The 15267-nt window shown below is 39.6% G+C and overlaps 1 protein-coding gene across 1 annotated transcript; it reads right to left on the reverse strand.

Annotated features, from left to right (window-relative positions):
• Positions 1–401: 401 nt before the first annotated feature.
• Positions 402–15200, reverse strand: snx30 (sorting nexin family member 30). The gene is made up of 9 exons (XM_032569389.1): positions 14249–15200; positions 11236–11451; positions 9581–9691; positions 9334–9492; positions 8022–8211; positions 7032–7231; positions 6409–6498; positions 6047–6199; positions 402–4636 (listed from the first exon to the last, which is right to left on the reverse strand). The coding sequence occupies exons 1-9, from the start codon at positions 14381–14383 to the stop codon at positions 4559–4561; spliced, it is 1332 nt and encodes a 443-aa protein (XP_032425280.1). The 5' UTR covers positions 14384–15200; the 3' UTR covers positions 402–4558.
• Positions 15201–15267: the final 67 nt, after the last annotated feature.

A 15267-nucleotide genomic window follows, 5' to 3' on the forward strand; every position in this document is an offset into this window, starting at 1 on the left:
TAAGCATTGTAAATATTATTTTATGTCATTTTTACATGATTTATGTTTTTCGCTGTTGCTTTTTATACTTGATCACTGAAGTCTGCATTTGCACTCAAACCATGAAAAAGGCATTATTTAGTCTCTGTAAAAGTAAAACTACACAATTTGAAATGCTTTTATTATACATTAGACTTATTGCTGCAGCTTAAAATAATTTCTCTGTGTTGAAATGTTCTTATTGTAGTGTTGATGCACTACAGGGTGTTTTACTGTTCATGTATCTTTTTGTTCATGCATCCATTTAAATGAACATAAAGTTTTGAAGACTTTTAACAAAACCGTATTAGTCCCGTTATGTTTTGGCACATCTTCTGACATAACTAGCGTTTCTCATTGCATTCAAATCAAAAACAAATGAGTCGTCATTTATTTCTCTTTATTGTTGGTCCAGTATATCCAAAAAATGTGGTAAAGATAAATTGCATCAAAACATCAGTATACAAGCTTATTTATAATTACAACAAATTATTAACATTCGAATGTACAATCAGGGACGTAAACAGAGCACACTGGGGTGGAACAGAGAAAAACAAAAATAGGTCTAATTAAACGTGTGAAGTCACACAGGAAGGAGAAGAGGACATTTGGCTTAAGAGCTTTAAAGAAAAAAACGTCCCCGACTTAAACACCCGTTCAGTGGGTTCGCTAGTGAGTCAAATGGCGGCCGTTGGGATGCAACTGGACGCTAAAAAAACAAAAAACAAAATATGTCTCCCTTAATGCAAGAGTAACACTTTTTTTTTACTTCACTTTGGTGTTACAAAACCAAACACCAAGGAAAATGTTTTTTTTTTCCTGGAAGAGATCCGTGGATGCACTCGTACCGGCTCATAATAATAATTAAAAAAAAGATACTTCTCACTGAGGGTGCGTTTAAAACAAATTAAGCAAAAAGTAGGCGTGGAAATCTCTAGCTTAGTTGCTTAGTAAATTATTATGTAAGCTTGACATTGGAGTTCTTCCCTTTGTTTCATTTTTATTATGATTACCAGGATTCATTTAAACTGGTCTCCAACATTTCTATTCTTACCACTATTAGAGGTCAGGACCTCTGTGTACCATTGTAGAGGTTTCCAATTAGTTATTTGATAACAGTGTCCTCTACAATTATCAGCACTCCTGGTAAAACAATGTAAAAAAAATAATAATAATAAATAAATTCAGCTTTTTTGAGAAACATGATCTCCTACTGAAAGTCCAAGTCTCTTTAGTCAGCAAGAAAGCAAATTAAGGTTAGGAAACTTGTTTTTAAATAAAGTTAATTATTGGCACCGAAACCATTTCTATAAAACAAATGCAACAAATTATACTTTTTTAGATTCATCAGAATATCAAGAAACTTTAAATTAGCAACTGATGGCGTTCGTTTCAATGGAGGTAGAAATATGACTTACAAAAGGAGGTCAATTTCTCCTAATCATTTCAAAATGGGAAAGACAAGAAAACTTGCCACTCAAGTCAACTAAACATGCACTGTACCCAACTTTATATCATCTCCCCACACACAGAAAAAAAATTACAATCATCAAAGCTCGATGAGGAAACACTCCAGGTGAGTTTACTCGGAACAAACAGGATGTATAATGCACACTGTTAAGTATGGGGGAGGATCTATGATGCTGAGGGCCTGTTTCACTCCCACAGCATCACTAGTGGCTCGCTACATTAGCCACAGTTGTTTTTACATTGTCACTTATTGTGAGATTAGACTGCTGGCAAGGATTAGCTTATTTTAAGACTCTTCAAACATCTTTACCAGGGGTGCCAATAATTGTAAAAGTCACCGTTTTTTTAAGCGAGTATTCAATGTAATATTTTTAAAAATAGTTTGTTTTAATACAGCAGTATCATAGTTACAAAAAAACAAAAACAAAACAAGTATTTGGATCTCTTCTGCTCCCCTCTTTAGTGCATCCTCATATTTTGATATTTCAGTCAGTAACAGTCATTCAGGCTTTTAGTTTGAACCTCTGTTACATCTGCCTCCGGTTGTCATAGCTACCTGGAACCATGACCTCATTCTGGACCTCACATGGCCCCCCCCAAAAAAAAAGAAGCATTTTATTTCCTTCATTTTTATCCTTTTTTCCCCACATCTGATAGAACAGTTATAGAAGCAGCTGCTGTAAAAGGCTAAAAAGGTCAAGATAGGCGAATAAGAATGAGGAAGAAAAAACAAGGAAGCTGACAGCATCCACAAGTTGCAGACACTAAATCAGCCTTCATGTTTGGTTGTAGAGAGGGCAGGTCTGGTAATGTGGCATCAGCTTCAAAAAACAGAAATCTTAAAAAAAACAACAACAAAAAAAAACTGTACCTTTATTTTGAAAATCTCTTCTTTTACCAGACAGATAATACTGTCTGAGGCTACATCTGTGCAAAAATGAACAAAAACTAAACGTTACCATGGTGTTGGGTTAATGTCACATAGCTGAGCTTGCCCTGAAATCCTTGGTCACATTTTGCTACTTCACGCCAAGCCTCACTGACTCAAGCACTGAGGAGAGGAAATAAATTATGACGTTTCAGCAGGTTTCATCTTCCTCCTGTGGTTGAGGGCAATCAAAGGAGCACCGTTTGATCCGAGGGCAGCAAAGTGATTCTTTTCCCCTTTAAAATTGAGATCAAGTAAAGAATATAAGGGGGAAAAAATGGATATTTTCGGCAGGCTGCTTCCGTGTTTTCTAATATTTTCCAACTGAGTCACAGCTCTGCAGATGATTGCACAAAGTCAATACTGTGAGAGCAAGCTGAACCAATGTATGCTGGAAAGGATTTGCTCTGTCAATTGGCTTCATGCAGTTTCTGTTTGATAAGTAGCTGAATATATTAAAGCACAATGGAATCACCTTGGATGTAGGTCCTGCAACAGGTTGCCGTTCTGAAGCAAAATCTAATTTTTACTGGGCGGTTTTTAAGCTCCATCAGGGTTGAATGATTCACTATTTCCAGCTCTAAACTTTTTTTTTTTTTTTTTTGCATTAAAGCACTTGCTTTTTCCTCAAAGTTATTCCAAGGCCATGTCCGACACGACTTAACATTCCCAACTTAATAGCGTGTCGAGGAAGGCTGGAATATTAAAATACCGTGACTTTAAATGATCGTTACAACCACTTTAACAACCGAATCCAGCAGTAGAGAATGAGAAGTAGAGTAAACCCTTGCCACTAGGTGGTGCTGTTACACACTTATCAATAGAGCCCAGAATGAAAAAACTAAGATATTTTCTGGTTTGGTTTTATAATGACACTTATTGATTTAACTGGTGCTGGAAGAAAATGTAGGAAAATATTTATGAAATGTTGTTAAACAGCCAGTAGAGGGAGTGAAGGTTGATATTCCTGTGATAATGTTTGGAGGTAAGGATCCAAAAAAACAATTATGTTTCAGCTGAAAAATTATTTAGTCAAATTAAAAGTTTTGATGTAACAATTTCAGAGTTTTACCTTCTAGTAGAAGCAAAAAATAATAAGAAAAACAAAATAAAAATCAAACTCAAAATTTTTTGCAGTTATTCCCATTCGTCAAGAGCAAAACAAAAGGCCACAATCCAATAAATTTGGTAAATAAACATTTATATGCTTATATATATATACTATTTTAATCCACATAAAATTGTATCACATTAAATAAACAAACCTATAAATTTAGCTAATAATTAAAAAATAATTCCAGATTTATTAATGAAAAATTAACAATGGATCACATTATTTACAACTAAGTTCAGATGTATTCAATTTTGTCATATGCTCTGTGCTGCATTTGAGAAAGAAATTATTAAAAGTATCGAATCTGATTGGTTAGGCTGCATATCAATTCAACTGTAGACCAATCCTCTTGTCTGTAGCCATGCTAGCCCCGCCCAAACACTTTCATTACCCGTTCTAACAAAATAAGCAGATGAAAGTGTGAAGTAAATTTAGAAAAAATCATCATGTCTGCTTTTAGCTCAAAAAATAATAAATTTTCTCATTTCGTTATTCTTTTTAATAAAGTTTTTAATAAATAATAAATCGGTAAAGGTGTTAATTTCTTTACAACTTTAATTGACTTGGCGCATATATAGATATTTATTTACCAACCTATTGATATATTGAACTGCGGCATTTCCGGTCCTCGATACCCATTTGGCTCAGTGTGAAAACGGAGAGGGCGGACGAAAAACGCATCTCTCCACAAATGTAGATAAATAAACACAAGCAGCATTGGCAACAACAACAAACAAACAAAAACGACCGTTAATCTGAAATATTAGGTAGAAAAAGTCCATAAAAATAGAAAAAAAAGACGGATCTGTACAGAAGATTATCCACTGTCCCAGCCGACCTCAAACACACCACTCATTACCTTTCTTCCCAGGCCGAATCGGCCTGGAAGGCGGCCGCTCTCCGTGTCATCGTCATTGTTTCTCTCAGGGTAGCAGGAGGCGGACCGCTGGTGGTTAGAACCTGCTGCCCTGTCGCTGGTTTTCCTTGGCTTGGCTGAGCGTGACGTTCAAGTACACGTTCAGTTCAGTTCAGTTCGTCTCGCTCGTTTTGTCCTCAGTCTGTTTTTCCTGGAGGAGCGTTATGAGGGACTCCCACGCTGCCTGGCTCTGCACAGAGGGGAGATTTATTTGTAATTACAATTCATACCTCTCCTGATTATCTTCTGAAATAAACAAAATAACAAAAAAAAACAAAAAATAAAAGTAAAGCATATTTTAATTTGGAAATGTTACCATGGATTAAACGGGGCTTACAGAGATGTAAAATTAGTTCACATGCTACTTTTATGCTCTGCTGTACTCAGAAGAGTGTTTCCACCATTAGTTGGACGGTCAATGAGCAGGCGGGGTTAAACACAAATGCTTCACGTCGCACTTGTGAGTCTCTTCCTTGTTGCTAGCAGTGGCGTTTTTCTGAGCCGTGTTGTGCGATGCTAGTAGCTCCGCCCTGACCGGACTGCGTTTTTGTCCTACACGGACCTACAACTGAAACGGGCCCAGGAACGGTGCTCAGCAGGTCGGCCATTTTTACAATGGGAACAGAGAAAATAGTGACTATTAGAAAATAGCTCATTGGAAAGTCAATTTTTTTACTCCCAAAATCTGCTCTGCTACTTTGTGAGTTGGAAGTGGTCTCGGAACCACTTAGGAAAATTGCAAACTGGACTTGTTTTGGCTTACTTCTTCGCTCCACTCTAACATAAAGGTAATGTTTTCTTCAACCTGAGCTGCAGATCGTTGAAGCTCCTCTAGAGCTACAAAACCCAACTCTCCTGGAACGAAGAGTCAGTTTAGGTCGGCACACAACCACCGTATTTATAGCAAGATTAAATCACTAAGAGAAAGACTACATACTAATGAGCTCTGAAGGCTGTTAGTTGCACTAAGTTCCTTTAGGGGTATTAAGATAAAGAGGGGTGGGGGTGCATACAAATGCATACCACGCTTATGATTTTCATTTGAAATAATTTGGAAAACCAATATACCCTTTACGATCCACTTAGGAACTCTCAGGGTGTCAACAAGTTTCAGCAAGTCAATTTTAATACTTTTTAAGACCTTATTAATGATAATTGAATGACATTTAAGACAGAAAAAGCAATAAATCTATGTGAGGGTTGGGGGATCCTTCTGTATAACTTGACTTACAGAATGTGACATCTCTCACTCTGCATTCATGTACTATGGAACTTGCACGATGACACGCAAACTTGAGACGCAACATAAGAAAATTGAAAAATGTTCAACTTTCGCTGCCGTTGTGTCGAGTGTGCTGGACTTGCACAGTGTGTCAATGACTCTGATTATTTAAGGCCAGTTTACATTTTGTTTTATTTTTAGATACAGACGACTTTTTAAGAATGCGTGGACGTCCTGATTGTGCAACATCACATAAAATCTCAAGACAACACAAAAGTTTGGGGTCGTTGCATTAAACACAAAAACGTTTTTGCAGGGCACTGTGACATCACACGGCGGCGATCTGGGCTGCTTTCAGGTCGACCTCGGCCCGCGTACCTTTTCATAATAGTTGATGTTTTTGTCGGCCATGCCCGTGAGGAGCTGTTTGAAGTCTTGCCTCTTGTTCCGCTGCCAGCGTTCCCAGTCTGCTTTCAGGTCAGCATTGAAACACTCCACTTTGTCCTGGCACTTCTCCACTTCCACAGGAATCTGCAGCAGAGCAGACAAAACTAGAGCTAGCGGGGACCGGGCTCAAAACTACAAGTTGCAGCGTGGAGGGGGGAAAAGAATCGAGACACACTTTTACTCTTTAGGCATGCAACAGATGCGGCGACAGTTCACTAGGACCAGCTGAAAATCAAACAATCCTAATAGACAATTGTGAAATTCAATCAAACGAGAGGAAGAGCGTTGCTTACGGGCGTCCGATCTTCTTCTTTGCGCAACACGGCGGCTTCCAGGCGGCCCTCGTACTCGGCTTGGACTTGGTCTCGCTTCCTCAAAACGTTCTGTTATCAGACAGAAAGCTTTCCAAGTTAGTAGGAACACAGCGCAGCCTCGGAGAAACAGCATGTGACCAATGTGAGACGCAGACAGTTCTGCTGAGTCTTGAGCTGGACCGGACATGATGCATGCAAAAAAACAAAACAACAAAAAAAAAACACTGGTGGAACCTTTTCTAGTTTGGGAGCAAATAGGGATGCAGCTCTAGGTTTGAAAGGAAGTGGAAGAAACTTTTTTCTTTCTTCATTATATTTCACAAAAATATAATGAAGTCAGTTATGTTTCATCATGATACTGATGAAATATTCATACTGCAACAGTCTTTGGTCAGAGGCCTCTTCAGATTTGTGGCAAGGCTGACTGTTGCTGGAAAGCATCGGCTGCGGACATGACAATGACTCTGAAGATGATATGAGTTCGGTTTTATTCCCCAAAGGCGTCAAAAAGGTAGAGAAATATATATAATATCAGTCCAAATGTTCATATTGTTGCATTCCTAATACGAGTTATGATGACATTGATCTAACTGCGCTCTTACCTTCATAGACTCAATGTAGAGAACGTATTCTCTGAGAACAGGAAGGAAGTCCTGGCTCATGTTGTCGCTCAGATCCTCCAGAGCACCACAGCTCGTCGTCACGCAGCCGGCCACGCCCTCCAGGGGGCGCTGCAGCTGCTCCTCTGACGCAGCCCAGGTGGAGTAGACGGCGCCGTACTCACGCAGCTCCGTCAGGTACTCTGGGAGCAAAAATGAAAGGACAGCAGGCTAAGTTGAGCGAGGCGTTATCCAGAGAGCGAATCGTTCTCTTTTCTTCACTGGAGAAGAAACTGGGACTAAACAGTCCGGCACACTCTCTGCAACTGATTACTTATAAATAGTCCCCATCTTATCTGGGAACATGGTTGTGTCCAACGCCGCACATCAACAGCCCCAACAGATGGTGCATTTCACAAGGCAGGTATTTACAGCATCACACATCATGCATGAGTCAGGTGAGCGGGGTCAGCGGCTTTTCCTCTTTCCTCACTGCTGAGTGCAGGAAGAGTTTCTCTTTCACACATACAACTTATTTTAGACATCCTGTTTGTTTAGATTTATGATGAAAAGGTTCAAACTTTCATTCAGATTAACATCATCAGCTGTATGTTTATTGCTAGAATGGATGTAAAATTGCAGTTAACATTAGACACTTGCTATGTATTTTTGGTCTAGTTTCTAGTGGAAACATCTTAAAATAAGACAAAACTAAAGAGCAATTTTTCAAGAAGATATAGGAGCTTCTATTAAGTCAATAATTCCTTATTATTTATTAACTGTACTGGATATACGTAAAAAAAAAAAATTTATCTGCCAGTGGTCCCATTACTTTTTCGTCAATATTAAAGAATGATTGACTAAAACAAGCTCCAATTTCTTGCTGGAAAGTTACTTTTGTCTTATTTCAAGTGCACAAAGATAATGGTGTAAAATGGTGTGTTTGCAGTGAACTGCTGCGTGTGTTGTGTCCAGCAGGCTCTCTGATTATACCTGACTGCTCTCGGAGGATTCTCTGAGAGATGCGATCGATGGTTCCCAGTTTCTGGCTGAATGTGTCCAGATACTCTCCCATGGCGCTGAACTCAGCCGGCCGCGCCCGCAGCTTGTAGCCACCGGCCACGTTCTTCACAGATTCGCCCACTTTGGTCAGCAGGGCCAGACCCTGACGCTTGTTCAGGTCCTGCAAAGACATGTGTCGTCAGGGTAACCAGTAAGATAAAAAAAAAACAAAAGAGGCCCTATTTATTAACATGTGTAGCAGATGGAAACCTGGTCATGTTAAGCTGCCACTTTTTATAACAACTGTGAACTTTGGGGACTTCTTCTTCCCTCTTAACAGAATGGTAAAGAAAGTCTAGTTTACCTACAGACTTGTTTATAGCAGTTCAAGTTCTTCTGAACTTTTAAATGACTGGCCTTACCGTAAACATGAGCAAGTTTTGGTGAGTAACTATACTTGTATAGTCACATCCTGAGTAACTGGGTGTCATCATATTTACACCACAGATCAAGGGGTCGGCAACCTTTACCCACTAAAAAGTTTTCTCTCATCAATTTAGAGCTGTAAATGTTAAATGACCTTAAAAAAAAAGCAAAGAAAAAAAACTTTTATACATTTCTAAATTTGTTATTTTTAAAAGAACCATCATATTTTTAGGTTTTACTATAAAGAAAAAAATAAAGGATGGGTGCATTTGAGTCTATGGATATATGATTAAAAAAAAGAAAAAAAAGGACCCAAAAACTGATCAGGAACATCGATATAAAGGAATATTCCTGGTACTTTAAGCTTTCTGATGTGGAAATTATTGCAATTATTTCGCAAATGATTGGCAGTTGAGAAAAAAAATCTGGAAAACCTGCTAAAACCTTCATTTGTTTTATCCATCTTTAACAACATTCATTGGTTCTTTACTATTTTTAGTCCATTTAAAAGGTATTGAGGAAGAACCAAAGAGCCACAAGCTGCAGATCTCTGCCATATCACAATGGAAAATCGTGGATAACTGGTATTTACATCCTTACATACATTATTCATTTATGTTTTTTAAAGTTGGTTAAAGTTACTTTATTTTTTTAGGACTTGGCTGGGCATTATTTCCAGTGATTTTGTATAAAAAAAAATATATAGAGATTTTTAAAGTAGGATGTTTCGGATGGATTTATTTAAAGACTTTTTACATGCAGAGAGCGCTGTGAAAGATTCTCTACTGTGTTCTACATTCATATCTCTGCAGGTCTGTTTTCCTTTTCTGGCACACTTGAGATGATTTATTAGAGTCTGAGTCCAGCACTGCCTTACCTTGGCAGTCAGGAAGGCATTAAGATGTGGGTTAAAAGACAGAACTGGGTGGTCCGCGACTCGCTTCAGGAACTTGTCCAGAGCCTTCATCCTCGTGTCCACAAACTCCTCGGAGAAGCGGTCCACCACACCCTTCATCACAAACTTCTCTGGCAGCGGCTGGAGACAGAGGAGAGGGGGAGGGAATGTGAATGAGGGGAGTCTCGACAGGAACACAGCGCAAAGAGGGGAAGCTTGTGGGACATACAGGGACGAGGTGGGTCGGCTGGCTGTCCTCTAGCTTTATCCTCAGCCAGTCGAAGTCCTGGTAGCGCCGCCGCACGCTGTACTCCGGAAGGTCAAACTCTATCCGTGTCGTCTGGAGGGGAAAAAGAAAGAAATAAACACATTTTACACACACACAGGGTCCCCATTAACACTTTGTGCTCTTATTTGGCTGAGGCACTGCTGTGCAGCCTCAGAAACCAAGCGCCTTGTTGCTCATAGCAACTGTCGCCATGTAGTCCTGAGATTTAGTGTATTACTGCCATAATAACAAGGAAGCACAAACTTCTTATAGCTGTTAAATATAGAAGCAAAATCTTCTGACACACTTCACTTCATCACAACCTTCAGAATGACATTATGAAGGAGCTGCGGGTCGTTTTTGGCACTCCTCTGTGTTTTCAGTTTGGATTGTTGAAGGCCTTAAAATAACAGAACTAGTGAAGTTAAACAAACTTTTCTCCTTTTTGCTGACTCATTCCGTCTAATTTAAACAGCGTTGAGGTCAGGACCTCGGAGAAGCCTTTCCATACTCATTAATGTAAACACTTCTTGCCATATGTTTGGAAGTCACCGTCACAGTGGTGTCAGTTTTGAAGCCAAAGGTTTTCTTTTTTTTTTTCTCTCTCCCAGTTCCAATCACGGAAACCTGGCTGCAGGGACTTTCAGTTCATGGCAGCGCTGCGATCGAAACGCGCTTTGCTGTTCCTGACGCATTTCTTTCCAAAGTAAGATTGAGGTTTTCCTCCAAGCTTTAGTGAAGGTAATTTCAACTTTATGTCTGAAGCTTTAGGATTAAAGAACTCTGCTTTTGAGCTCATTTTATCATTTCTAGAGTGAAAAATTATTTTTTGAAAAAAATGCAACCTTTAAATTGAGCAGATCCATTTATGACAAGGAGAAAAAAATAAGCATTAAAGTTGCAGTATATAACTTCTATAAAAAACATCTTTTTTTAACATATTTGTTAAATCTATCACCACGGTGTGACAGTATGAGACAGATCATTTGTGAATAAAGATTCATCATCTCCTCCTGAGCTACTACTGCCATCTAAAGAAATGCACCGCTCCCGACCAAAAATAGCCAATCAGAGTCAGGAGGCGTGTCTTAGCACTGTCAATCACACTTGTGAACGCGCTGCTAAATTGTGAATACATTAGCTGTATTCACAACTAATGTGGATAGTTGTGGTGCTCTTGAGAGCTGTGGAGAGGAAAGGCTCTCGGTGCTGGTGCAGCATGGGAAAGCCCCGTCGCTGCTAATTGCAGAGAAACAACTTACCGTGACATAAAAACTATTTATTCATGCTAATTAGCTTTAGCATTCACCACTAGCTCTGGTGTGGGGAACTAGCTATAGCCTCGCAGAGAAGTTGTTTCTGAAGGAGCACTGTATTTCTGCAGGGAGGAGTGCAGGATTTTTTTCACAAATGATCTATCTCATGTTTTAACAAATATGTAAAAAAAAAAACACATTTCTTTTCAATAAAAGTTGCATACTGCAGCTTTAACATGGTGGAGGTTTTATGTCCCGCAATGATGCGGAGTGCAATTTTGAAGATTGTTAAAGGATTAGTCAAATATAGTTAGAGCTTGTTTAAAACCAGGCAGAGCATGTCATGAGCCGAGAACCAACCTTCGTGGAGACTCTGTAGGTGATGTACGTCTCCATGGTGGAGACGTGCTTCTTGGGGTCATCGACGGTGACGAAGAGGTCGCGGGGTTCTCCGGAGCCAAACGTGTCATGAGCGTCGGCCTCCGGCTCGCAGTCCAGCTGCAGCCTGCTGAGCAGCACCGACGCAGAGGCGGGGCTGGAAATCTCCACCGGCGTGCCGTTGGTCAGGCCCGGTTCCTGCCGGGAAAACGAGGAACACGACAGCGACGTCACGGTGGCGCTCTTACAGGGAGGCTGGCAGACAAAGAGCTCCCTGATAGAACGACCGCAACGCTGACAGAGCTGTTTTTCATCGTCAATGGCGCGTTGTCGGGACAGCGTGAACACGATGCACACCCCAGATCAGCTTTCTGATTCATAACAGAACAGGAAGAATTCAGGGCTTCTTTTTTCAGTCTTGGAGGAAGCTGCAAACTTTCCCAACAGACCCAGTAACAATGCACATTGACTCACATGCAGAACGTTCACCTAGAAATGGAGTGAAGTGCACCACAGGAAGTGAGGAAAACCAGTGCTTCAGCTAAATCTCCTTTTTTTTTTTCTTTTAAAGAGGATACGTGTGCAACGTGTCAAACTCAGGCAGCGTGACGAGAAGAGGAGAGAAGCACTGCCCCTCTGTCTTCCTTTCCTCAGTCCACTTCACATGCACACACAAATACATTACGTCTACCGCTGGCAGACAGAAAACACACAATAACAGGTTGCTGACAGAGGAAATCTACCTCTGGACTGCTGACCGGCTCCGGTAATCACAGCTCAGATAATTACACTGCATCAGGACATTACTGTGAATGAACAACCAGGCCAGCAAAGCTGCAAACAACGTATACTGGAAATTAAACTGTGAAACTGCTTTTTTTAGTTTGATCTTTTTTTTTACTATTAAGCAACTGACACTTCTCTGTTGGGTCCAGAAAGAGAAGAAGTTACTGAAAGTATGAATCATTTGATGTGTTAGATGACAATAGCTTGTAATTTGACCACAAACTGGGAAAAAAGCATTTTTTATTCTTCCTTTCACCTCCAAAAACCACTTCCTAGTGCAATTACAGGTCTTTGGGAGTTTGTCTCTACCAGCTTTTAAATATAAAAGCCATGAAAATATTCATTTCATCTTACTACAGATTATCAAATTGTTTTAGGTCTGGACTTGAATATAAATATACTTTGATCCAACACACTTCATTGGCTCAATATTTAAGATTATTCAGCAGTCTCGCATCTTTTGGAGCACCTCAACAGTTTTTCCACCTTGTATTTAAGAAGAGCATCCCAAACTATGATGCTGCCACCACCATGTCTGTTTGGGGCAGCAGTCTGCAAGTTTTACAACCCAAACAAACATTTTTACCCTCAGCTCAGCCACATAAAACCTGTTTAGAGCCACGAATGTTACGTTACCTTTTGAATACGTACTATAGAACTACAACTTAACTAATATGTTTAGTTTTTAAAAAAACCCAAAAACTTATGCAAACAGAAAATTGGAAAATTATATTTAAATAAAAGCATTTTCAATATAATGCCAAGAAACATTTATCTACAAAAAAATATTATACTTTAAGTGTCATTCTGGTCCTTAGCTGCTGATGGATAGGCAAGTAGTTGTGTCATGTTTTTTAAGATAGTGGACTGAACTGTGGTCCATGTGATGTTTAAAGCTTTAAATATTGTTTTATGACCCAACCCTGCTTTAACTGTCTCCTCTTTATCCCTGACCTGTGTTTCTGCCTCTCCATGATTATATTTGTTTGCTAACATTCTCTAACAAACCTCTAAAGCACTCCAAGTACCAGCTGGATTTTTTTAAAAAAACAACTAAATAAATGAAATCTAAAGGCAGTTTAATTGAATTATTTTAGAGACTATAGAGTAAAGGGGACTGTAAACAAATCCACACCACATGTTTAAGATCTTTATCTGTTAAACACCACGTCTCATTCTCTTCCACTTCCCAGTGATGTTGTATTTCTCCAGTTAAGTCGATTACAGTGACCTCACTGTCCTGCATTTAACAGGAAGAGAGAACAGAAGGACAAGAGCAGCAACAACACTCAGAGCAAGAAACCATGACGAGCAAATTTTGGGTGCTCTTACTGGCAATGATTAACCGCTGATTTGAGACGGGTGCTACAGTCGCAGCTCCAAGATGAGTAAAAAGCTCTGTGACCTGCTTGCATGCTCCATCTATGTTGACACAGCACTCAGAGGTTGTTAAGGAGGCCATTTATCCTCTACCCTGCTTATGCGTTGTGTGCGCTGTGTGTTTTAAGCTGAAAACAGATGAAGTTGAGTAGCTGTCAAGCAAGAAATGTGTGAAAAAAAATAAAAAATGGGGTGAAAATACAAGAATACACAAATATTTCCGTTTGCATACTTGATCTGTGGATTTTCTAACAGATAATAATCTGAACAGAGTTTCAACCTCCAGCAGCCTCCTTCAACCTTAAACATGCATGTGTCACATTGACCTAGTCAAAGCACAGACTTTCATCCAATTAAGAATTTGATTAGGCTTGAAATCGATGTGTAGAGATGCTCTCCGTCCAATCTGTCTAAGCTTGAGCTATTTTACAAAAAAGAGTGGACACAGATTTCAGTCTTTATTGAAAAAAAAGCTTGTGGTCTCCGTTATGCACGACATTGTGCTGATCGGTCACGGAAAAACTCAATAAAAAAACATTGCAGATGTTAGTTTTCGCTTGACAAAATGTGTACTATATGTTGCACTGTGAGCTGTTTGATCTTAAAAAAAAAAAGTTTTTTCGGTTTTGATTTATGAGATTTGATTCAGTTCAAAAGGCAAACTTGAGTTTAATCTCTAAAAATCAAGCTCCAACCTACTTACGATGTTGGAAGCAAACAAGTTAGAATTTCCATATGTTCGCTGCACAGAGTTAAGTTTGGTGTCTACCTCTCTTTTTTTCCCCGTGTTTTCCGATAAGCTCACAGCTAGCTCCTAGCCCACCCTCACCTTATCTTTCTCTGCGCTGATGGTGACATCTTGCCCCGGGGACAGGGGCTCCTCGGCGGCGGACAGCGGGTGGAGGATCTCCGTGATGAGCTTCTGCCCCGAGCTGGCCAGGCCTCTCGGAGCGCCGACACTCATCCCTGCTGAGGGCGGGAAGACGTGGCCGTTTATCGGGCTTAGCGGCTGGCGAGCGGCTAGGTGCGTTTAGGCGGACAGAGGAGATGGTTTTTCTCCCTCAAGCTCCTCTTCAGATGAGATGTTAACAACAGCCGCTAGTTGATCACAACAGTCAGCTGACCTACACTGCCCAGCTCCGGATGTTCATCTAAAAGACCCCGGTTGTAAACACGTCAACGGCTGACAATCCAAAGATCGTCTATTAAGAAGAGGCGTAAACTGACCGTTGAATTAGATGCATCTACAGCTCTACTATTTTACTAGCAAATTAGCCATAAACCGCCTTGAGCTAATGCTAATGGTTAGCCAGAATTAACGAGATTTGAAGCAAAAAGTAACTTTATAGTTGGAGTTTTTAAGCTAAATTATGGTTAAAAATGTTGACCTCAGAAAGCCACGCGGTGTTGAGCCCATGTTTCCTCCACAATTTCATGTGCTCCAACATTCATTTCAAAACATACAATGTCACATTTCATTAGGAAGAAATTTAAATTAGGTTTATTATTTTCACAAACTGATAGCTCTTGGAAGTCACAGACTGTTTCATATAATCTATCAGTGTAAAATCAATCTAGTTTATTTGTATATCAGCACATTTCAGCAACAGGCAGTTCAAAGTGTTTTGCATCATAGAAAATACTTTTGATTGCATTAAAACAGCATAGTTCAAGTTTGAAAGTATTAAGTATTTTAATTATCAAGTGGGAATCAAAAGTCCTGAATTTTTAAATGAAGTAGAAAAGATGAATTACTTAATCAAAGATTGGGATTGAATGTTAATTAAACATCTATTGGGACATATTTTGGAAAACTCAATAAATCGATTTTGGGATGTTTAATGTTGA

Source organism: Xiphophorus hellerii, chromosome 8 (assembly GCF_003331165.1).
Source record: "Xiphophorus hellerii strain 12219 chromosome 8, Xiphophorus_hellerii-4.1, whole genome shotgun sequence".
Lineage (NCBI taxonomy): Eukaryota > Metazoa > Chordata > Actinopteri > Cyprinodontiformes > Poeciliidae > Xiphophorus > Xiphophorus hellerii.